The following is a 21,795-nucleotide window of genomic DNA, read 5'->3' as shown; positions in this document are numbered from 1 at the left end:
CGTGGCTGGGGGGTGGAACTCGATGATCTTTAAGGTTCCTTCCAACTCATTGAATTCTGTGATTCCATGAAATCCAAATAGACGGGAGGGAGGGGGAGAAGTGGGTGCGATGAGACGGACACAAGTAGGCAGGCCCAGCTTTCTCCCTGCCGGGGCTCCCCCTTGGCAGGGCAGGGGAGCAGAGCCGCCCCCACGAGGTGCAGGGCGCGGGCCAGGAACGGGCTCTGCCGGGCGCCGCTCTTGCCGGCCCAGGAACTACAGCTCCCGGCGTGCCCCACGAGAGACAGCCGCCGGGGCGGGAGCGGAAGTGGCTGCCGCGCGGCATGCCGGGATCCGTAGTCCGAAGGCCGCCGCCGCCAGCGCTCGGGTCGTGTCCCGCGCATTTGAAAATTCCCGCGGAGACTCCCTGCGGATCTCGCGAGAACTCTGCCCGCCCCCCATCCCGTCCCGCCCCCCGCGCGGCGGGTGAGCGAGCGAGGTGGGTGCGCGGGCGCGGGGCCGGGCCGGGCCGGGCCGTTGTCGCCGCTGCGGGAGGGAGATGCCACCGGCACCGGCACGTACCGGGAGCGCGGGCTCGGCCGGGCTGGGGGCAGCGGCGCGGACAGGAGGAGGCGGCGGAGGTGGCGGCAACGGCGACCCCCGCCCTCCCGTCTGCCTTCGTTCCTCCCTTTCTTCCTTCCCCCCCGTACCAGCGGGTACCGGGCGCTCCGGAGCCGCGTAGGCCGGCACCGCCGCTGGCGCAGCGCGGGCCCGCGGGGGCCTCGGGCGGGCCCGACTGCCCGTGCCTTATGTAAGTGACCCCCGGGCTGCGGCGCCGTGTCCGCCACACGTGCCCCGACCCCGGCGGCGGGCGAGGCCGGGGCCGCGGCCTGGGCAGCGCACATGGGAGGCTCCGCGGCCGGGAGGCTCCGTCAGGCTGGGGGGCGTGGGAGATGCGGCGGCTGCCGCCAGGAGCTTTCCCTCCTGCCCGGCCACCCGCGCACGCCCTCTGTTCTAGCCCCTTCGGTCGTGTTTTTGGAGGGTTTTTCTTTACTTTTCTTCTAATTCAGCCTCCCCCGCCGGGCTCGGGGGTTGTATTCCATGAGGAGGCGGGAAATGCGCTCCGTGCGTAGAGCGGCGATTGCGGGACGAGGGATGGGTGCAGTGGGGAGGCCACAGCTTTAGAGGAATCCACTTCCATTTGTGGCGGTCTCTGGGTCTTTGCACGAAGCAAAACATCGCCAAGCAAAGTTGCTGCTGGCTTAAACAAATGGGCTCCGTGTTTTCCTTAATAAACTGTGATTGCGGGTCTAGAGCTTCTGCCAAAGAATGGTTGGTGTCAGTCTTTCAGGTCTAATGACTGCTTCCTGGTCGAGTCTGGGGAAAGTGGAGGAGATTGAAAGACTTGATTGTGTCGGGATGGCTGCACCCCGTTTGGGGTGTAGGGCTGAGCGTGGCCGTGCAGGTGCCTTTGCAGGGCCCGGCGCTCTGGCTGGTTGTGTCAGCCTTGGCTGGCAGCTGTCCCATGTGTTTGGGCACACAGCTCTGGATCTTGGGGAGGACAGCTCCTCGTTCACGTGCTGCCTCAAGCTCTCCTTCCTGCATCGATTTGCCTGGGATTGGCTTGTTGAAGTGTGATCAAGCTTCTATTAATTTTATGTCTTCTGCCTAGTATGGTGTTGGATATAGTTCTGGAGCAACAGTAGTGACAGGCCTTTCCTGGTGTGATGCTGGTTTGCTGGTGTGATAGAGAGAATAGAATCCTTAAATTGGCAAGAGAGAGTCAGCCTGCTGCATGATGTTTCTGCAGTTGATCTTGTCAGCTTGCTGGTTGTAGAAGCCTGTTGGAGAATTAAATGTTCCAAATCCATCTGGATACAGCCTTGGGCAGCCTGCTCTAGGTGCTGACTTCAGCAGGGTGTTTGGAAGAGGTGACTGCCAGTGATCCTAGCAGGTCTTTCTCTTCGATGTGATTCTGGAATTTGTACTGGGAAGGGCCAGCTGTGGGCTGGCATACCAGTGTGGTGTGCTGGAAATGTCTTCCAAAATACAGTAGTAGAACAAAGGAACAAATACCGAGATGAGAAATGACTGCAAGGTCTCTCTTTTGATGTCAGTGAGATCAACATATCCTGTGAAATCTTGTCTTCAGCTGTGTCTGACCATATTTTTAGCTTTTTCTTCAGTGACCCCATGATGTTGTTGGCCTTTTAAGCTGATTTTTATGTAATGCCAGCGGTCAAAACTGACATCTCAGAACTCTGACTTGGCTGTATGTAATTCTGCTTGGACATGCAATGTCTCTCTCTCTTTCTTTTCACTCCTTCCCTCTCCCCCCTCCCAAGATTTTTAATCCAAAAATTTATGACATTTCTGTCTTTGGAAATAGTTCATGGTGTTTAAAAGTTGTAAGTTCCTAGGGTGGAGAAGAATGGTCATTTTGGCAACTTGCATGCAGTGCATTGCCATAGGATACAGATGGGAGTTTGAATTCTGGTTTATTCCTGAAAATGGAGTAAGCATGTGACATTTTACCCTAATCTGATTTCTAGCAGGCAGAAATAAGAATGTGATTGTAGTAATTGTTTCAAAGAGAGCAGAAATGCAGTTGCTGTTGGATATCACTCTGAAAGGGGAGGCTTCGTGCCTTTAACGTAGATCTAAGTGTTTCCGCTCTGTTTTGACTCCCTAGCAATTCTTGTTTTAAGTTAGTAAAATGATGCAAGGGAAACATCCTTACAGAAAGGTCACTATGTATTGTTCATAATTTGTTATAAAGTTTATCAAACTTGTTCCATGCCTGATTTCTAAAAAACAAAATAAATAGGTATTTGAAATGGGCTTAGCCTTTCTGGAGCAAACTTGAACATGCCTGATGCTCTAGTATTTTCATTTTCTACAAAAATGGTTCAGGTCTTGGAGTTCTACTTACCTGATGGTTCCTACTGGTGCTTGTGGACTGATAAGCACGTTTTTTTATTATTGTGAGCAGGACTACACTGTTAGCATATGAACTTTCCATCAGGGAAGAATTCTTTTTGAGATGCTGGAGAGTTTGGGATGGGGAGCAGTTTGCTTTTTGGACTCAAATCTCCCCAGTAGAGGATTTGGTTTCCTATTCGGCCACACAAGGTTCTGTGCACTTGGCTCAGCAGGTAGGCAGTGTCCCAGGCAGGTTTGCTCAGGGTGACTCATGGAGAGCATGCAGCTGAGAAGTTTCCTTGCATGCTCTTACCTGCCCTACTGCAAGATACTTGTTCACTCATTTCTTAAAACTATCTTGCTATTATTGTGGCATATGGTATTAATAATGATATACTTACCACACAGACATCTCCATGCTTATTTACAAAAAAATATAGATTTTAATTCACTACAATAATTCGAATTCTGTGCTCTTTTCTAAAATTCTTTAATATAGGTTGTCAGAGTCAGTGCTTTGTCAGACTGGAGAAATGGGCTGACAGGAACCTTGTGTAGTTTAACAAGGGGAAGTGCCAAGTCCTGCACTAGGGAGGAACCACCCCAGGCACCAGTGTGTGCGGGGGCCTGCCCAGCTGGAAAGCAGCTTGACAGAAAAGTTGGCATGAGCCCTCACTGTGCCCCTGCAGCAAAGAAGGCTGATGGTATCCTGCCTGGGCTGCATGAGGAAGAACCTTTGCTAGCAGGTGAAGGGAGGTGATCATTCCTCTAGTACAGCAGCTGGAATGCTGTGCAGGTCCAGGCTCACCAGATTCTCAAGATGAGAGATGAAGGTACTGGAGAGAGTGCAGTGATGTGCCACAAAGATGGTTAGAGGAGATTGGAGCTACTCCTCTCTGAGAAAGAGCTGGGAGACTGGGACTGTTCAGTCTGGAGAAGGCTCAGGGGTTCTCATCAATGCACATAAATACCTGAAGGGAGGGTGGAAAGCAGATGGAGCCAGGAACATTCCAGTGGTGCCCAGTGACAGGAGCACAAGCACACACTGGAACATTTCAAAAATGCTATTCATCCACCAGATGTGTCTGAATTATGTATGGTGTTATGTATTCCTCCTAAAATATGTCCACTAAATTACAATTAAAGTAAGCGAGAATGCTGGTCAAACTGTGGGGCCTTTTACTCTCTGGAGGCCCTGGATTCAGTGCAGAAGTTGTCACTTGAAACTGATGGCAGGTACCAAAAGAGAAGCTCAGCAAAACTTCTGCAAATAAGTTGTCCCACTTGGAACCTGATCTGTGCTTGTAGTAAATGCTGGCAGAGCAGTCCGGCTGGCTGGCTGCAGTACTGGCTTTGCCACCAGCAACATTTTTGTCAAAATGTTGGCTTGTGCTTGGTGCAGGACCCTGACTTACCCTTCCTGTCCTTCATGTGCTCGTTGTTGTCCTGCTGGCAGCAGATAGAGGAGTACAACCCAGCACTAGTGACCTAGTGTATAATATCTTGAGATTTCATGAAGAAAGCAGTACTATTTGAACAAGACATTTGAATTTGTCTTGTCTTTCAGAGGCCTTTTCTATAAGACAGCCGACTTGCAAAACATAGATACTTGAAGTAATTTGTATTTCCGTGCATATGGATTGGCTCATATTTTGATCTGTAAATCAGTCCAGCTCTTCAGTTTTTTTTCACCAAAAAAAAAATTAATCTGTCTTCACATACTGAAATGTGAACTCTTGTGGAGCACCTGTATGAGCATGAAACTGAGAGTTAAGAAATTTTTTTCTCTAATACTGCAGAGACGAGATTAAAAAAGGCAATAGGAAGGAAGGGACTGGAATAAGAAATATAAGGATTTCAGTGGAGGAAAAAACCTGTATTTTGAAGTGCTGTGTTACATTATCCTTTTAAGTGTATGGAAAAATACTTCTAATTGATGAGCTATGAAAGTCAGTATTGCTTGTAAGTATTAACAGTATGTTTTCTGGGAAGAATTTGAGGATGAATTTGGTCAAGAACTTTGTATTCCTAAATGTCAAAAATTAGCATGTAAAAAAGAAATGAGACGTGGCTGTTCTGTGACATTTATTAGAAGACAATTGACAACAAATAATAATGTATTAAATCAAGGGAAAGGGCAGAGAGTTATACCTCCTACTGAGAAGCTTTTTAAAATATAATTTTTTTGAGATCACATCTTGCTGACATGTATGAATAAGCTTGAATTTGGTGTGTTTTTATCTTCCCTGTTATTTGCCTTGTCCATCCCTCTGTGTCACTTTTTGTCGGTGATCTTGTAGGCATCAGAAAAAGCTCAAGATTCTCCTTTTGCTCTGCTGTGAGATGAAGAACTGTCCCAGGTGCCATTTCTTTTAAGCAAAAAAGAACTACAAATGATGTATGGGAGATTTGTCACTGCATACTGATGAGGCTTGAGTTAGTCTCAAAGATATTTATGGCTGACATGAGTTTTTTGCTTTTTTTTTTTTTTTAGTGAAGAATGCGAGACCTAACGGCTCAGGTAACGAGCAGTCTGCTGCAGTTTCCAGAGGTGACTGTTGAGGCACTTGGGGAAGATGAGATCACCCTAGACTCTGTGCTGTGTGGGAAGTTTTCTGGAGGTGAGCATTTTCCTTTAAATTTGGATTTGGTAAAAGTTGTTATTGCCTGAAGCACAGGGTCATAGCATCAGGTTGGTTCTGTTCAATAAAATGCATCAGAATCAGAAGTGCTAAGTATTGAAAGTGCAACAGCCTGCTCCAATCCTGTGCTATTTAAATAATATTGCTGACCATGGTCCCTTCCGTTTTGAATGAAATAGAAGGCAGTTTTCAAAATAGAAATGGTGTTGTTTCAAGATGTATTTCTTTTTACCAGCTCAAGCTCTATGTCCATCATAACATCCCATGCAGAAGTAGTTACAGACACACAATGTACTTCTTTTTCTTCTCTAGTCTAAATAAAAAATGGAAAGAGGACAGCTCTGTTAAGTGCTGCCCACGTATTTCCAAGGTTTTTAATAGGATGCAGATGAGGATCCAGTGAGAGTTGCTGACAGCAGCTAAGCAGATTAGGCACTTGACTTTCTAGGTGATCTGGAGGTAGAGCCGGATGCCTCTGTGAGTGTCTGGGCTTCTGTAAAGACCAGGTAGAATCTTATCTACCTGACTTTACGTGCAGGAATGGAGCTAATCCTTCCTTTGAACTTGAAGTTCCTCACTAAAGGAACAAGCGTTAAATTCTTTGGTGAAAACAACACTTGTTAAATTCTTTCTGGGATCAGCAGGTGTCAAAGTTGAAATTTATGCATGCAGTGCCCATTTTAAGATAATTTCTTGTCCATATCCCTGCCCAGAGTAGTCATGTGTCAAGCAAAACTGTTAACTGGAAATGAACTGATTTAGATGGGCTGTATTTGAAGTATGCTCTGAGACTTGTATTGCTGTACATATTCAGGTGTTTTCTAGCAAAACCAAGCCAAGTCTGGTGTACAGAGTAGAGCTCAGTCTGTTGTAATGTTTATCCCAAGCAGTCAACGTTCTTGGGTGCAGGAATGACAAGTACAAATGCAGGAGAATGTGGTTATTAATTTTAAGATGTACTGGTTGAGGATGGCAGTGGGTGATTTAAAGGAATGGTCCAGATGTGGGTAGGTTGGCCTTCCTTCTTTGGTGCCTTTGGTGCATTTGAAGGAAAGGCCTGGTGGCAGCTGTTGTTGCTGCTGTTTCTGTTCTTGTGCTGGGGATTTGTTGAGTGGTGTTCTTTCCCCTTGCAGGCAGAAGTGGCCTGGCGTGGCTGGCGTGTGGCCCCCAGCTGGAGGTGGTGAACTCGGTGACGGGAGAGCGGCTCTCTGCGTATCGCTTCAGCGGGGTGAACGAGCAGCCTCCCACTGTTCGTGTGGTGAAGGAGTTCTCTTGGCAGAAGAGGACTGGACTCCTGGTTGGGTTGGAGGAAGCAGAGGGAAGTGTTCTCTGTCTGTACGACCTTGGGATCTCAAGAGTGGTTAAAGCAGTTGTTCTCCCAGGAAGGGTATGTATCCTTTTGGGAAAGGGAAGATTTTGTGGTGTTTGGTGCTGCATATTCCTGTTTCAAGAAAAGGTCTCATGTATCTCTTTTTATTTCTTACTTTTTTATATTGCATTTACATATTGTCACTTCAGATTATTCAGTTAAGAGAGCCTTGATGTAAAATCTTGGGCTTAGCAGTAGCATTATCTTTTGAGTTTACTGATAGTAAAAAAAAATATTGTAGACCACAATTCTCCACTTTAAACAAAAAATAGCATTGGAGACCTTTTATTTTTTTCAGAGCAAGAAATCCCCACATAAGGTATCTCTATTATATCTTTTCTAAATGGCTAATTTCTGTCAGAAATATTGTCCTTAGTAGTGTCTCAGACTCCCTTCATTGTGCTGTTAATGATTTTGACACATTCCCATCAATTTCAGGCTAGAAGGCTGGTGACTTGGGAACAGAACAGATTTTTCTGTTAGCTTAGGGTTGGAAAAAAGATTTTAGTAAGTTATCTGTCAGATTGTTGGAAGATTTACTATCAGTCTGCAGTCCTTAAATCTCTGGTTGTTGAATATAGTGTTCGTGTAGTTGGGATAATGTGGTGTAATGTTGATAATTTTTTCTGCCTTCTATAACCCTTGAACTCAAATGCTGTAATGTCTCTGTGTCTCATTAATGTAATGGAAACAAGAATCACATGAAGTTATCAGAACATCAAGATTCACTGTGTTTTTATCACCTTATAATCTGCAACAAATAAATACTTACTACTCAACTTTCCCTAACATTACTTGGTTTGACTTGCTAGAGTACAGGTGGCAATGTTGATAGTAATAGTAAGCATTTGTGTGGTGATAAGTTGTAAAGCTATGAGTCAAATCAGTGTTCCAGTGTGATGTTTTGCTATCTGCATGACTTGTAGATGGAAAGTCAGGCTGTGTGCTAGCATGAACATATAATCAGTAAGTAAATTATGTTTTGATAAGTGCTGTTGGTGTGTTAGGTTTTATTTCTTCTATCTAGGTAAGCTAGGAAAAGCAAAGGTTAAGAAGCAAGGATCATGTTGTGTGTTGAATCCGTAGCTGCAGAAGTGTTTTGAAATAGAAGCTAGTTCCAACAATCAGTTCTATCACAGAATTGTTCTATACCACAGAAACTGGTTCAGGAGCAAAGATGATGAAGCCCTGCAGGAAAGAGTTGGCTGTTGTGGGATGAAGGGTAGGAATTTTGAAATAAAGCCAAAGCTGCTCTGAAAGTTTTGCTCTTAGGCCCTGAAAGCTCTTGATGACAAGTATGTTTGGTTTGTTGCTTTCGTTTTGCTTCCTATGTCTTTGGCATTGTGTTACTTAAGTCAGCATAGTCAGGACACAGGTATTGCAAATTGGCCTGTTAACTTACAGACTGTGAGTGGGAGTAAGGGTAAGCAAAAACAAGTACATAACACTTGCACTTGGCTGCTGTCCATGTTTTGAATTCTTTCACAAAATCATATTTTCATATTATGTAATGTATAGTTTAAGGGGGGGTTGATCTATGTGAACATTTCTCTGATTTTCAGGTTGATTATTTTTAAAGGTAAAATGTGGATCTTTTCTTAACATCACTTTCTGCAGTTTTGTCATTACTCTTTTAATCCTTTAATGAGCACTGTGTTTTCAGGACTGTTTTCTCAATGGGTATAACTTCTGTGGACAGCTGAGTTGTACAGTTTAACTTAGAGCAACTGTGCTCCAAGGTGTCAAGTTGCTAGTGTATTAATACAGGGTGTTTATTGTGACTGTGACTGCTTTCAGTATAACAGTGGATGTTGAGTCATTCAGAGAATAAAGAAAGAGTTTAAAAACCCAGACTCGGGAGCTTAGAAATAATTTTGGCATAATATCTTTGCATGTGTCTGTGATTGTCTCTCAATGCCCTCTTGATATGTGTATGAAATGCAGCACAAGACTTGACGTGTTTGAGTATGATTTGAATTGGATTCTGAACTAAAAAACATGAATTCCATTGAATAGGTTTAAAACAGTTACATGTTTCAGAACTGATGCATGGTATTTTCCCAAATTTTCCTGGTTTGTATGAGGCAGAAGGGCAGCATTCAGATTCAGTGAGCTGAGAAAAGTTTTCTTTGTTCTTCCCCAGAATGAGTTGGCAAAGCACTGGGAGAATAGGAAAAAGCAGTGTGTAGCATAGTGGAAAAGTATGTCATTCCAGCAGCTTCTACATGGAAAATTGAAGTAACCAGAGAATATTTTTGGAAGACTATGCAAAACTGGTAAAGATTCATTTGGAGCCAGTTGTACAATGAAAGAAATACCTTGAAAAGAAGTTAGAAGCAGCATTTGAACTTTGGCTAATTACACAGCAAGATGTGTTCTGTATTTCCTCATCACAGTCATAAACACTTGGAACACAAGAATCTGAGTAATAAAAATACTTTTGTTAGTCCTCTGAGCAGTAGAGAAGATTAAAAATTTAATTTGAATCATAAGAATACTGAAAGAGAACCCAGTTTCCTAAATAACTGTAGATACTTTAAGATTGGAGTTCGTGTGACCAAGGTGAAAGGTGAATTGTGTAGCAGGGACCAGGCAGTGCAGTCATAAGCAACTGCTTGATACAGGAGAGGGGAAAACTTCAGGGAGCCTATGAGTTTGGATATTTCCCCCCACTTCTGGGGGTAAATAACCTACATAAAAAGGTGAACTGCCTTGTGACGCTCACTGCTTTGTTTTCAGACAAACCTTTGTTGTTGATGTAAAGTTGTTGTTTTATGATGCTTCATTTGTAAGATCCCAGAAGATAGCCCCTGTTCTTGTGTTATCCAACTTCAGTACAGGAGCCTTGGTGTGCTTGTGTCTCTGCAGGAGCAGTCATTATTGTCCTGGGTGCGTTGTGGGTGCTGAAGGATCTGTCTGCACCTGGGCCTGAGGTTGAGGGGTGTGCTTGACCTGTCAAGGGAGCAAGAAGAGCTCATGCCGCAGGCTGAGCAAGTTCTTGTTTGGCCTCTTTGTTGATTTAGACTGTGTTTTACAGATTTCCTTACCATTTCCTTAACAGTGCTGGTGTGCATTTAAAATTTTGTTGGATATTATCAGTCAAAGCAAGGAACAGCATAGATTTTAGTAAGCGAGCACCTCCCTCCAACCCTTTCTTGGAATGTTTCATTCCTATGGAAATCTTATCCTGTATTTCCTTTCCTGTTTCTGATGTGCTAATGCTGGCTTCCCATCTGAGGGTTACTGTTGAGGCTGTCAAAGAGCTCTGATATTAACCTGCAGCTCCCTGCAGGTGACTGCCATCGAACCCATCAGCAACGACGGCGGAGCCAGTGTGAGCACCCGGCACCTGCATCAGAGTCTGCGATGGCTCTTTGGGGTGGCAGCAGTGGCCACAGATGTTGGCCACGTCCTTCTGGTTGACCTTTGTTTGGATGATTTGTCTTGCAGTCAGAATGAAGTAGAAGCATCGGGTAAGTTTTTAAACCTGAATTTAGAAGTAAGGAAATGCGTTTCTTTCCAAAACCCAGCTTGTATTCCAGTGAAGACCCCAGCGTGCTGACAGACCACTGACATTTCTGACATTGCTGACTGCAGATTGCAGATGGCAGTTTGACATTGTATGGTCCTGAACTGATGAAGAAATGGGAGTGGCTTAGTACTCTTCCTGATATAAAGAAGGCTCTTGCTGCTCACATCCCTTTGTCCCTGTGATTCTTACCAGTGGGATGTAGGAATTTTTCCATTTGGGTCAGTGCAGCTGCAGGATAGGAAGTTGTGTCAGTGTGTACCATAATTCTTGGGAGTGATTTCCTGTTTCCAGTAATGGGACAAGCTTTAGGGGGGCAAGCTTTAGGCTTGTGTTTTAAAATAAATCTGGTTTATCAAAAGTCCTGCATTTGGGTGAATGAATACTGCAGTTTGGGTTTTCAGGTTGCATACACTGTTGTGGGTGTTGTAAGAGTGGCTTCAGGAGTTCACGTCCCTTAAGTAGCTTCATCACAAGGCCCAATAAAGGAATTTGTCTACAATGGTTACATTTTTATCCAGTTTTGAAATAGGAGTGAGAATACCTGTCCCATTGGAGAGTCCTTTTGTTCTCTGAATGGGTGCAGCAGAAACAGAAACAACAAAGAAGATGCTGCAGTAATGGGTGTTTTGCCTGGCACAGTAAAATTAGATTATACCCGTTGTATAATCACATCAGTTTAAAATGGAACTGAAGAGGCATAATGCATTAATTTCTTGCCTACTTTTTTGTGTAGATCTAGAAGTTGTCACGAGAATTCCTGCTGAAGTTCCACAAAGAAGAGAAGCTGTGACGAGGGAAGGGAGGCATCTCTGTTTCCAATTACGAAGTCCTTCAGGAACAGCAGTGTCAACCCTGTGCTACATAAGCAGAAGCAACCAGCTCGTTGTGGGTTTTTCTGATGGCTACTTGTCACTATGGAACATGAAAACTTTGAAGAGGGAGTAAGTAGTCACTTCCGTTGGGTCACACACACTTGGAGGTGCAGGGGTCTCAATTTTCTGCTTCAGGAAGTCATGCAGTAGAGATGTGACAGAGCTGAGTTTTATAAGTCAGTTCGTTCTGTGCAGTAGTATTTTGTGATCCCAGGCAATGTGTGTGTTTCCTTGAAAGATTTTAGAAAGGTTCTGAACCAATTAGTGCAATTATGGAATTCACTGGAAGGCTACACTGTGTGAATAATGTGATTTTGGTGATAATATTTTTTTGAAGTGTCCCAATGGATGTAGTGAGACATGATAATTCAATAGCTAGTCTGTGCCTGCAAACATATTCTTTCCTACATTTCAACCTTGATGGAAATTGGTGGTTGTCTCATTCCCCGACAAGGACACATATGTGAATGAAAGTTTGTTTGGAAGACTTGGTGATCAAAATAAGGGATACATAAATTTATAAGCAATAGTGGAATTTAGGGGTGATTTGAAACCTGTCACTTCAAATAGATATGACTGCATTCAGATAGGTGTTACTTAAGGAAATCTACAGTGCGTCACCAGAAACTACGTATGTGTTATGGATGCATTATGGATGTGTAAATAGACAGTGGGTGCATAATTCGATGTCAAGAAGAGATGGTGAAGGTGTAACCAAAATTCAGAAGACAAATACTTAAGAGGTAGTGGCTTGTCAGTCATCAATTATAGTAGGTGGAACTGTGACCATCTGTACTTTGAGGATAAGCATGCAAGCTGCTTTTTTCCCAGAAGGTGCTTCTACCCTTTTACAAACAACCAGAGCCAGCAGGCTCTCCTTTTTTCTGTATTTTTCTTTTAAACCTGTAGCCACCACTCCCAGCTTGAAGGAGGAAGGATTCCTGTCTATGCAGTAACTTTCCAAGAGCCTGAGAATGATCCCCGCAATTGTTGCTACTTGTGGGCTGTTCAGTCTACACAACAAAGGTGAATAAAATCTTACCATCTTGTCACTGTTTTTTGGGGTTTTTTTTAATATTTATTCACATTTGGTTGATATCTGTGTATTCGTTTTGTTTATTTAACTGTACAGGAGATGGGAAGTGTTAAGCCCTTAAGCTTACAGTGCAATTTTTTCAGGATTTTACACTTGTAAAGAGGGGTTGACTCTTTCCTACCTTGTGAAAGACAGGAAGAAAAACAGTGGCTATATTTTTTTGTGCTTGCAGTCTCAAATGCTTTTCCTTGTTTCATGATGACTGCTTCAAGATTTGTTTGGTATTCCCACCATGATATTCAATACCATCTAAAGTGGTTTAGGATGCGGATGCAGAACAGTAAACATCATCAGCAAGCTACTTAATCAGCCCAGCTATTCACAGAGTGGCATAAGTCTTCTTAAGTTTGACTTAAAAGCAGTTTTCATGGAGAACACTTTACTGTTATGAGCTATTTCTAGAAATTCAGCAATTTTTTTTTCCCATGTTACTTATTAAAGCTTTCCAGTGGTACAGTTAGCATTTGCCCCTGAAGCTGTTTGATTCAGAATTTCCTCCTTTCTGTTTTAGTGGCTGAATGAGACCAGTTATGTTTTGGGAAGCAGTGTTTTTCTTTTTAGGAAGAGCATGCTCTTAAGTAAGTTTCAGCCTAGATCTAATAAAATGATAATGAGGATTGTAAAGCAGCTTTGTAATCAAATTTCCTCATTTATACCTTTTGCAGTGAAGGTGATGTTGTGAGTTTACATCTGTTGCAGTTAGCATTTGGTGACAGGAAACGCCTGGTATCAGGACAAGTCATGTACGAGGTAAGACAGGCCTGTGTGTGAGAAGATGAAAACAGTAATTTTGTCTAAGTAAGGATCAGTTAAGTTGACCAGATTAATATTTACCAAGAAAGATCAGTGAGTCTTAAGAATAAAGTATTTAGATGAGTCTTTTTAGGCATTCTTTTGTTCATACTTTGCAAAACAAGTCATAGAATCGTAGAATGGTTTTGGTTGGAAGACCTTAAATATCATCTAATTCCAATCCCCGGCCAATGGGTATGGATACCACCCACTAGATCAGTTCATTCAGGGCCCCATCCACCCTGGCCTTGAACACTTCTGGGGTGGGACATCTGTAGCCTCTCTGGGCAGCCTGATGTCCAGATCCTCACCACTGTCACAGTAAAAAAATTCTTCTTAAGATCTAAACTAAATCTCTCCTGTTTTAGTTGAAAACCCCTTCTCCTTTGTCCTATCACTATCTGCCATTGTAAAATGTCAGTCTCCCTCTTTCTTTGAGCTCCCTTTATGTGCTGAAAGGCTGCATCAGAATGAGGTTGGACTTCTGGGCTGTGAGTACATATTGCTTCTTGTCCACCAGAACCCCCATGTCCTTCTTGGCAGGGCTGCTTTCAGTCACTTCTCTCAGTCTGTAGTCATGTCTAGGATTCCCCCATTCCAGGTGTAGCACCTTCCACTTGGACTTGCAGACCTTCATGTCAATTGGTTCATCTCTCTGGCTTCTCCAGATCCCTCTGGGTGACATCCCAGCCTTTTGTTTTGTCAGCTGCACCTTTCAACCTTGTGTCATCTGCAAACTTGCTTAAGTGGACTTGATCCCACTGTTTGTGTCATTGATGAAGATACTGAAGAGCACCGGTCCCCATACATGTTTCTGAGGGATACCACTCAACATTGGCCTATGCCTGGAGATGGAGCTGTTTCCCACAACTCTCTGGCTTGGTCCTTCCAACCAGTTCCTTATCCACTGAGTAGTCCACCTTTCAAATCTGCCTGTGTTCAGTTTAGAGATGGTGATGTCATGAGAGATTGTGTTCAAGACCTTGTAGAAATCTAGGTAGATGACATTGGTTTTCAGGTGTTTCAGTCACTCCGTTGCAGAAGATGACCAGATTGGTCAGACACAATCTGTCCATGTTGCAACCATACAATTTTATACTTCAGTGCCATGTGTTCCGGCTAGATTCATCAGGAAAGAGCCCTTATTCATCTGATTCCTGAAGAGGAAATGGCTGTTACGAGTGAAATTACTCTTAATTTAAACATCTCATGAGTGGCATGTAAGAAGAGAAGACAAGACTTTGAATAGCTTTGTGTTACCAGATTGTAGATTTGAGGAAGCTTCTGTCCATCTCTCTTTCTTATATATTGTCATATATATCTCTTTATACATTACAGATTTCTGGTTTATAATCTTGTTTTTCTTTTAAACTCTGTCAGCCTGACTTCAAATACATCTACATAAATACCTGCAATGTTTCTTCAGTGTTGATTCTGAAACTCAGTAGCTGTAAAGATGCCTCTTCTTTAAAGTTTTGGGTGGGTTGTCTGAAATCTACTTTTAAAACCAGCAGAAGATGCAAGGTACAGTGGTGTGATTTGGTCAGAAGGGTCTCCATAAACTTTTAGAGCTGGTTCCAGAGATGCTGTGGTACAGAATGGATAAAATACAGAAGAGGTACCATCAGGTCTCAGATAATCTACCAGACAGGAGGCACCTGTATGTTTCATTCTATTCAGTATACACAAAACTCTACGAAGATCTTTTTGGTAGGAAAGTAATCTTAATTCAGAGCAAGTCTTTACTCATATTTAACGCTTACTCTTGTATGTTCTCAGTGATACAAAATGAAATTGAGGTAATCCTTCGACTGTGGTTCAAAGACTTTTTTTATAGGGACTTCGAGTTTTTAATTTTTTGAATGAGTTTAAATTTTGTTATTTTTTCCTTTTATCTATAGGAAAGGCCTTTTCTGATTTGGAAGTCTTGCTTTTGAACTGATAAAGGTTAGGTTTTTGGAGAAGGTGGTGTTTCTTTAAAATACATCATCTGTCATGGTGATGAAGTACATGTCTGAATATCTTCATGTGTAGTTTTTAAATTACAGAAATATACACTGCTCTAGAGGAATGGAACACCTTGTTTAGTTTTTTTTTTGGAAGGCATTTATTGCAGCTCATTCCTGCATCTTGTAGTGCTCTAAGCACTTTGGCCGATTGATAGGAGAAAGTTTCTTAAATCTTCTCAAGATTCACTTTTGAATTTGTTCTGTTTTATCCTCTTTTAAAAGTTATTTTAGCTACAGTCTTAGCAATGACAAAGACAAAACCTTTTACTGTATGCTGCATTAGGGAAAGTGCAATGGTGTCTATTTCTCTTGTGGCTACTAATTGTTTTCCATCTGAACAATGTAATGCTAAAAAGTGAGACCTTTAACTATTTGGCAGTTATTATTTGTCTTGGTTTTCTTTTCTGAACAAGATGTGACAGATGTCAGTTTATACCTCAGAGGGCTGAAATGTTTCATCAGTTATTAGAAATGGATTTACTCGAAATTCCAATTGACACTTTAAAAAAAAACCAAAAGCATACAAAGTGATTAAAAAACGTCACTGTGTTTGTTTACCTGGAAAACCTGTCGAGTGGTTAAAGTAAGACTTGGAGCCCTCTATGGAATATACATCCAGTAGTTGTATGTGTTACAAGATTATAACAGGAACCAATCTTAGAAGGCTGTTGAAGAGAGCTGAACATCATCACCCTCTGAGGAGGAAAGACAGGTTCTTCAGCTAGCTTGCAGATAAACCACTTAATTGTGTAGTTTCATGCTGAGACCTGATAGCATCTACACCAAAAAACCTCCCCCAAACAATTCTTAATCCCTCCCCAAAGGATACATCATGACAGGATCTGTGCTCACCAGTGGACGCTTAAGTGTCGGAATACTTCTTGTGGTCACAGATTGGTCAGCATGACATGATGGCTCTCTGCTTGCCTGACTGAATCAAGCTTCTTGTCAGTCTTCAGTGACATAACACTTAAGAGTTGTTCCCATTTGTCAGGCCAAACTTGAGTAAACAAGGAGAAATTAATGTACTGCTGCACCTTGTTCACTGAGAAGTTGCAGGAGCTTAAAACACTTGTCTGCTTCCATCAGTGCTTTACGTCTCAGGAATCAGACTTGAGGCTATCAGACCATGAATAGTAAAAGTCACAAATAGAACTTTGGGAATGTGTGGCAGTATGTTTTTATAAACATGTGTTGGACTTGAGTCTCTATTGCCTTTAAAGCTGTTTTAAATCTGCTCAAGTAGGAAAACTGAAAGCAGACTTTAATTAGACTTTCAAAGACCTCTTTTAAATGTCAGCAGCTGCTGTATCGTGTGGATCAGTTCATGGTCATCGAGCATATTCTTACCTTTGTTCCACACAAGGCTTGTGTACAGTCTCTGCATTCATATCAGAGTCTGACAAGTGCAACTTCTTTGAAAACTGTCCTCTGTAACTGGTCTGGAACATTATTGCGCAATACCTTCTATGCATTAGAGCGCCTTAGATTTTCTTGCCCCTGTGTGGAAAACTTAAAATAGCTTTGATTCAGAAGTTGTCTTTGGCAGGAACTATTTGGTATTACTTTCTCCTTCCCCTTCACACTGAATTTATGTGGGAGTGACTCTTAATATATGAATGAAAGCAGAAATTTCTAGTCATTAAAAATAATACTGGGCAGGTTTATGGAATTTTAGTGCTTTATCTTGTGGAATGGTTTTTTGGAATGGTGAACTTGTTGTTCAGGACATCATCTGTTAAAATTGGTTTTAATGTTTAGCTGTCCTACAGTGAAGATGAGGTTCTTTGCTTAGGCTTCGTGTTAATTTTTCTAAGAGATGGTCTTGAATTTTCTTGTCTACCCTGCATATGTCTGTTACTTCCAAAAGTTCTTAAATAGTGTGAACTGTGCATGCTTCAGAGCAAAGTTTTGCAAAGGAAATGCTAGTATTTGAAAATGTGCAAAGCCTTTTTAGCCAATATCAGTTAAAATTTTACACGTAAGTCTCTTGAATGTCAGATGTAGTTTTTATTTGCTTTCAGAAACAAGTTCATTAGAAAAAAACAATACAATATGCATGTTTTATTAGATATATATGTACTTGTATATATATATGTATATAAACATTCTTTCTTAATGGATCTAATTCCTTTTTTGTTTCCCCACCCAGGGTCTAGAATACTGTGATGAAAGGTACAGTTTAGACCTCACTGGTGGAATCTTTCCCTTGAGAGGGCAGACCAGCAATACTAAATTACTCAGCTGTCAGACCATAGAAAAATTTCGCAACCATGCTGACAGAGAGGATAGCGTTAATGAAGGTTTGTTCTGATGTTTCTGCTTGGTTATTCTAAACTATGTGGTTTGGAAATCTAAGCAATGAATGCTGTTCTGTATCCACAGTTTTAACATTTTAAATAGTCATCTAGCTGACCTTAGTGGGCTTATTGAAAAAGAAAAGTTGTTTGCTGAAGTTGTGTGGGACTTTTTTATCCCTCTGGGTGTCATTCTTTAAGGGAAAAAGTAGGTTGTATTTTATGTTTGCTGGGATGCTAGAGCAGTGTATGGGGTCATCTGTATAATGCTGGTCAGTCAGTTTGTTCTGTCAGTTGTCTTCATTGAACAGTAAAACCATTCTTTCTATTGCTTAGGAATGTTACCTGATTTTTTTTTTTTCTGCTCAAACCTCTGGCTGCATCCATTTAGCACCTGGTCACTAGTGGTGTTCCTCAGGGCTCAGTGTTGGAGCCAGTTCTATTTGATATCTTCTTTTGATGATCTGGGAGAACAACTAGATGAGCTAATAATTGTGTATTTGGTTTGTTTTGGAACAGATAGAATTTGAACAAGAAAAAGAGGCAGTATGACTAAAACCTATCACATAGAGTTTGCCGTGCTGTATATTGTTTTTTCGTTATTAATGAAGTGGCGTGTTCCATGAGTGAAATTACAGAATTAAGCCAAAATAGAAAGTGCTGTTTTAAAAACAGCAAATATGTCATATTTTCTCCAACAAGAAACAATGTCTTGTCTTTGACAGTAATCTCTCCTGACACCAGTGTATCAATCTTCAGTTGGCAAGTGAATACCTATGGTCAGGGAAAACCATCTACTTATTTGGGTGTGTTTGACATCAATCGCTGGTATCATGCTCAAATGCCAGACTCATTGAGGTAGGTTTTAATTAAATAGCTTCAATATCCCTACAAAGGACTAAATTGAAAATTGCTGTTGAGCTTATGCAGTTGTTTTCTTTAAGGCCAGAAGAATTCCTTCATGACTGCCCCTATTTTGCACTGTGGTCACTGGATCCTGTAATAAGCATGACTTCTCCAAACCTCATTTTGGATATTCTGGTACACGAGCGTAGTCTGAGTCGGGGGGTGCCTCCTTCTTATCCACCACCTGAACAGTTTTTTAATCCAAGCACCTATAATTTTGGTAGGTATTTCACTGCTTTTCATTTGAATTGTGACAAGCTTCAATGGAGGTCAAATGCCACTCAGTGGTTCTCTTTCTTGCTCACTGTTTGTCACACAAAAACCAAAACAAAAGAAGCCCCCCAAACCTTCTCAAACCTGGTTACCTTGTCCTAACAAGGTACTTCCTCCTGTGGAACATATCTGGCAGGCTGCTGAGTTTTGTGTTTGGGGGCTTCTGTAACATAGGCTGGGTAGGCATGATGGTCATAAAATGAAATGCCTTGGGCTGAGGCCCAAAGCACAGCCCCTGGGTAGCACTCCAGATGAAGTTTGTACAGAGAGAGAGTAACTGCCTGTTATGGCAAGTTTGTAAGTGATGGGATGAAGGAAAGGGGTGCTGGAGGTTTGTCTTTGCAGACAGCACTATTTAAAAAGCATAAACTGGTGCTAAGGTACCAAGGTCTGTCAAATGTTCTTGTTTCTGCAGATGTGACGTGCTTGCTCAACTCGGGAGTTGTTCACATGACTTGCACCGGCTTCCAGAAGGAGGTGACATTTTTTACTGTGTTGAGACAGTCAAGAGATGAACCTTTTGTGACTTTTCTCTTGCAGTGCTTTGAGTGTCAGAGACCACTTCATGCTCATCCACATGCATAACTGCAGGCATATCCTGCCAGTTTCATGCAGTGGTGCTGTTTTAGGGAGGCATGAGCAGGGATTGAATGGCTAGAAAGGAATGCTGTAATAGGAAGAAAGAGTGTGGTGGAAGCTGGGGAAAGTGTTTACTTCATTGTATAGTGAGGAGTTAGGGCTTTGACTGCTGATGAACTTGAGAAAGGAGAAAGCAGGGAGAAAGGGGAAAGTGATTTAACTCTTTAAGAAGAAATGCATGTTTTTTCTCTCGATCTTGGCCAAATTATAACTTCTGAGCCGCTGCACAGCTTGTGACAAATCCTTTCAAATTAAGTTCCAGCTCAGTAAATATACCCATATAAATCATCTTTTACAGAAACAAGCATAGAGTCTTTCAAAGACTGATTTACATTTGTATTAGTTTTAACTTCTACAGGATGTAATTTGTATCAGTGTTCAGAGAAAACAAGGCCTGTATTGACAGAGAGGCTGGAAAATACTTTCCTTTAGCATTGCAAGGGTTTTTTCTTCTCTAGGATATTTTTTTAGAAACTGGAACTGTTAGTGTGCTGCTGTTTTTAGGACTCTACATAGCAATGCTTACCAAAATTGCTAAGCTAAAGCCTGCTGCTACTAATGCAGTTTTCTGACAGTCTAAGTGATCCAAAATCTTTGTGATTAAATGCTGTCTTAAACTATGTGTTTTGATTGATGTTTCAGACGCTGAAGTTTTTGAAGAAATCTGGTCCTTTAATAAGTGAAGCTGTTCGTGACAGCTACACTCGGTGTCTTGTTGCTGGCTTACTGTCTCCAAGACTGGTTGATGTTCAGCCATCCAGTCTGAGTCAGGTGAGTGTATGTTGGGGAATCCAGAGGGAAATACATCCATATTGTCTGAAGGTTGTAGAGGCTACAAGACCATGGTTTTTGACTGCAAGCTGCTCTGACAGGTTTTGAGATAAAGTTAGTAGAAGTAATAATATTTTTAGATACAATCTTCTGACTGGGAACAGCCCTGAGAGGTCTGTCTTCAGTGTCTCCTCTGTAAATTCCATGCTCCAGGTCTGCATGTGGAAGCATTCACTCAGTGCTGCGCATGTGTATCAGAAAGCAGCTTTCCCTGGGAACAACCTTTGTCCTCTTCATGTCCTCAGTGTCTCAGAGCCTTGGCTACAGTGCAGTAGGTGGCAGTGAAGGTGCCTCCCTCAGATGTGCCCTACTAGTACAAACACCATCTTGATTCACTGGACATTATTTGCTTCCAAGGAAGTGCTAACCAGTTAGAATTACCTGCTCTACCTAACAATTTTGTCACCACTTCCTCTCATTTTCCTTTCATCTCTTCTGCTTTCCTGCACCCTCTCAAAACTGATCTTTACCTCTGTAGCCTTTGCCTTGAGCTGTGGTACCTCAGTTTTCTCCTCTAGACTGCCCTCTTGCTGCAACACCTGCATCACCTGTATCTCAACACTACTACATTGTCTGTCACCACAGTGGCTTCACAACCCTCTCTCATGTGTTTTCCGTTTTTGGTGCAGCGAACCTTGTCTCTCATCTGAAGAGTTTAATGAAGAAAGGAGCCTTTAAGATGAACAACCCATCTTTGTCCAGGCAGGGTCAAAGCTGAAGGGTTGGATGGTTGTCATGGAGTGGAGCAGCAATCACTAGGAAGGGTAGAGCAGTCTTCCCCCTGCCTTCATCTTCCTGTCTGTGGGATTCTTCACCAGACTGTGGAAATGTGTCAGGAAAAAATAACACTTCTGCATAGTGTGGTAGCTAAAACAAATTTGGCAGACAGACCCAGCCCATAGAATGCTTATTTTGCAAGCCTGATGGAGGCTCTTACATTCTGATTAGATTTTCTGATGTCAGCCTTTGTTGGGAAGTAACTTGGGAAAGCAAGAAATTTTATTATGACCCTTGCTGGATTGTGACTATGTTGTTCAGGCACTGCATTAATCAGGGATTGCTTTTGAATACTAGAAAGAAAAATTTCAGAATTAGGGTCAAGTAGCTTGGAATTTAGTTTGGTACCCTAAGTAGTATTTGGCATGCTTTCTTGTCTGAAATGCATTTTCAGAAAAAAATGGAAATATCCCATATGCCTTCTAATATGTAGAAATTGCTCTTAAATGTCATGATTTTGATTAGAACACAAATTTTTTTAATTTGTTTTTAAAAAAAATAGTGTGAAGACAAAAATTCTATGCAGGATCATTTCACCTGAAAGAAATGTCTGAACAGCACCTGGAGTAAGCTACTGTATTATTTCCCACACGTGTGTGTGCCTGTGCGTTCTCCTTCTGAAGGATTGCCATGACACTAGAATGCAGTATTTGAACAGACTGAAATTTCAGCCTATTAGGATTGAAATGTTGCACTTCTTTATGGTACTTGAACAAATTGAAACTTAATGTTTTGGCTGTCAAAGCTGCTTCATTGTCTTGCTATCTCAGGAGCTGCTTGGCCTTGGCTTCACTGTTCCCATGCAAACACAGTTGTGTTTGCTGTGTCCCCTTCACTTGTTGCTAATGGCAAAGGGGTG

The 21,795-nt window shown here is 42.2% G+C and overlaps 1 protein-coding gene across 2 annotated transcripts in view; it reads left to right on the top strand.

Annotated features, from left to right (window-relative positions):
* The first annotated feature begins 364 nt into the window (after window positions 1-364).
* LOC116994622 (protein ELYS-like) overlaps window positions 365-21,795 on the top strand; it is a 42,321-nt gene continuing 20,890 nt past the window's right edge. The window contains exons 1-12 of one of the 2 annotated variants that reach the window (XM_033056463.1): window positions 365-478; window positions 5,396-5,522; window positions 6,677-6,930; window positions 10,205-10,385; window positions 11,178-11,385; window positions 12,226-12,342; window positions 13,078-13,162; window positions 17,366-17,516; window positions 18,236-18,368; window positions 18,455-18,636; window positions 19,105-19,166; window positions 19,971-20,099. In XM_033056463.1, the coding sequence (XP_032912354.1) occupies window positions 5,402-5,522; window positions 6,677-6,930; window positions 10,205-10,385; window positions 11,178-11,385; window positions 12,226-12,342; window positions 13,078-13,162; window positions 17,366-17,516; window positions 18,236-18,368; window positions 18,455-18,636; window positions 19,105-19,166; window positions 19,971-20,099 (1,623 nt within the window). In that variant the 5' untranslated portion in view covers window positions 365-478; window positions 5,396-5,401. Of the gene's footprint in view, window positions 479-769; window positions 791-5,395; window positions 5,523-6,676; window positions 6,931-10,204; window positions 10,386-11,177; window positions 11,386-12,225; window positions 12,343-13,077; window positions 13,163-17,365; window positions 17,517-18,235; window positions 18,369-18,454; window positions 18,637-19,104; window positions 19,167-19,970; window positions 20,100-21,795 lie in introns of those variants that run through there. The other variant, XM_033056465.1, reaches the window with a different exon arrangement.

The sequence above is a fragment of the Catharus ustulatus genome, chromosome 3 (genome assembly GCF_009819885.2).
Source record: "Catharus ustulatus isolate bCatUst1 chromosome 3, bCatUst1.pri.v2, whole genome shotgun sequence".
Taxonomy (NCBI): Eukaryota; Metazoa; Chordata; class Aves; order Passeriformes; family Turdidae; genus Catharus; species Catharus ustulatus.
Note: the sequence above shows the minus strand (reverse complement) of the source record. Positions and strands in the feature narration are given on the sequence as shown.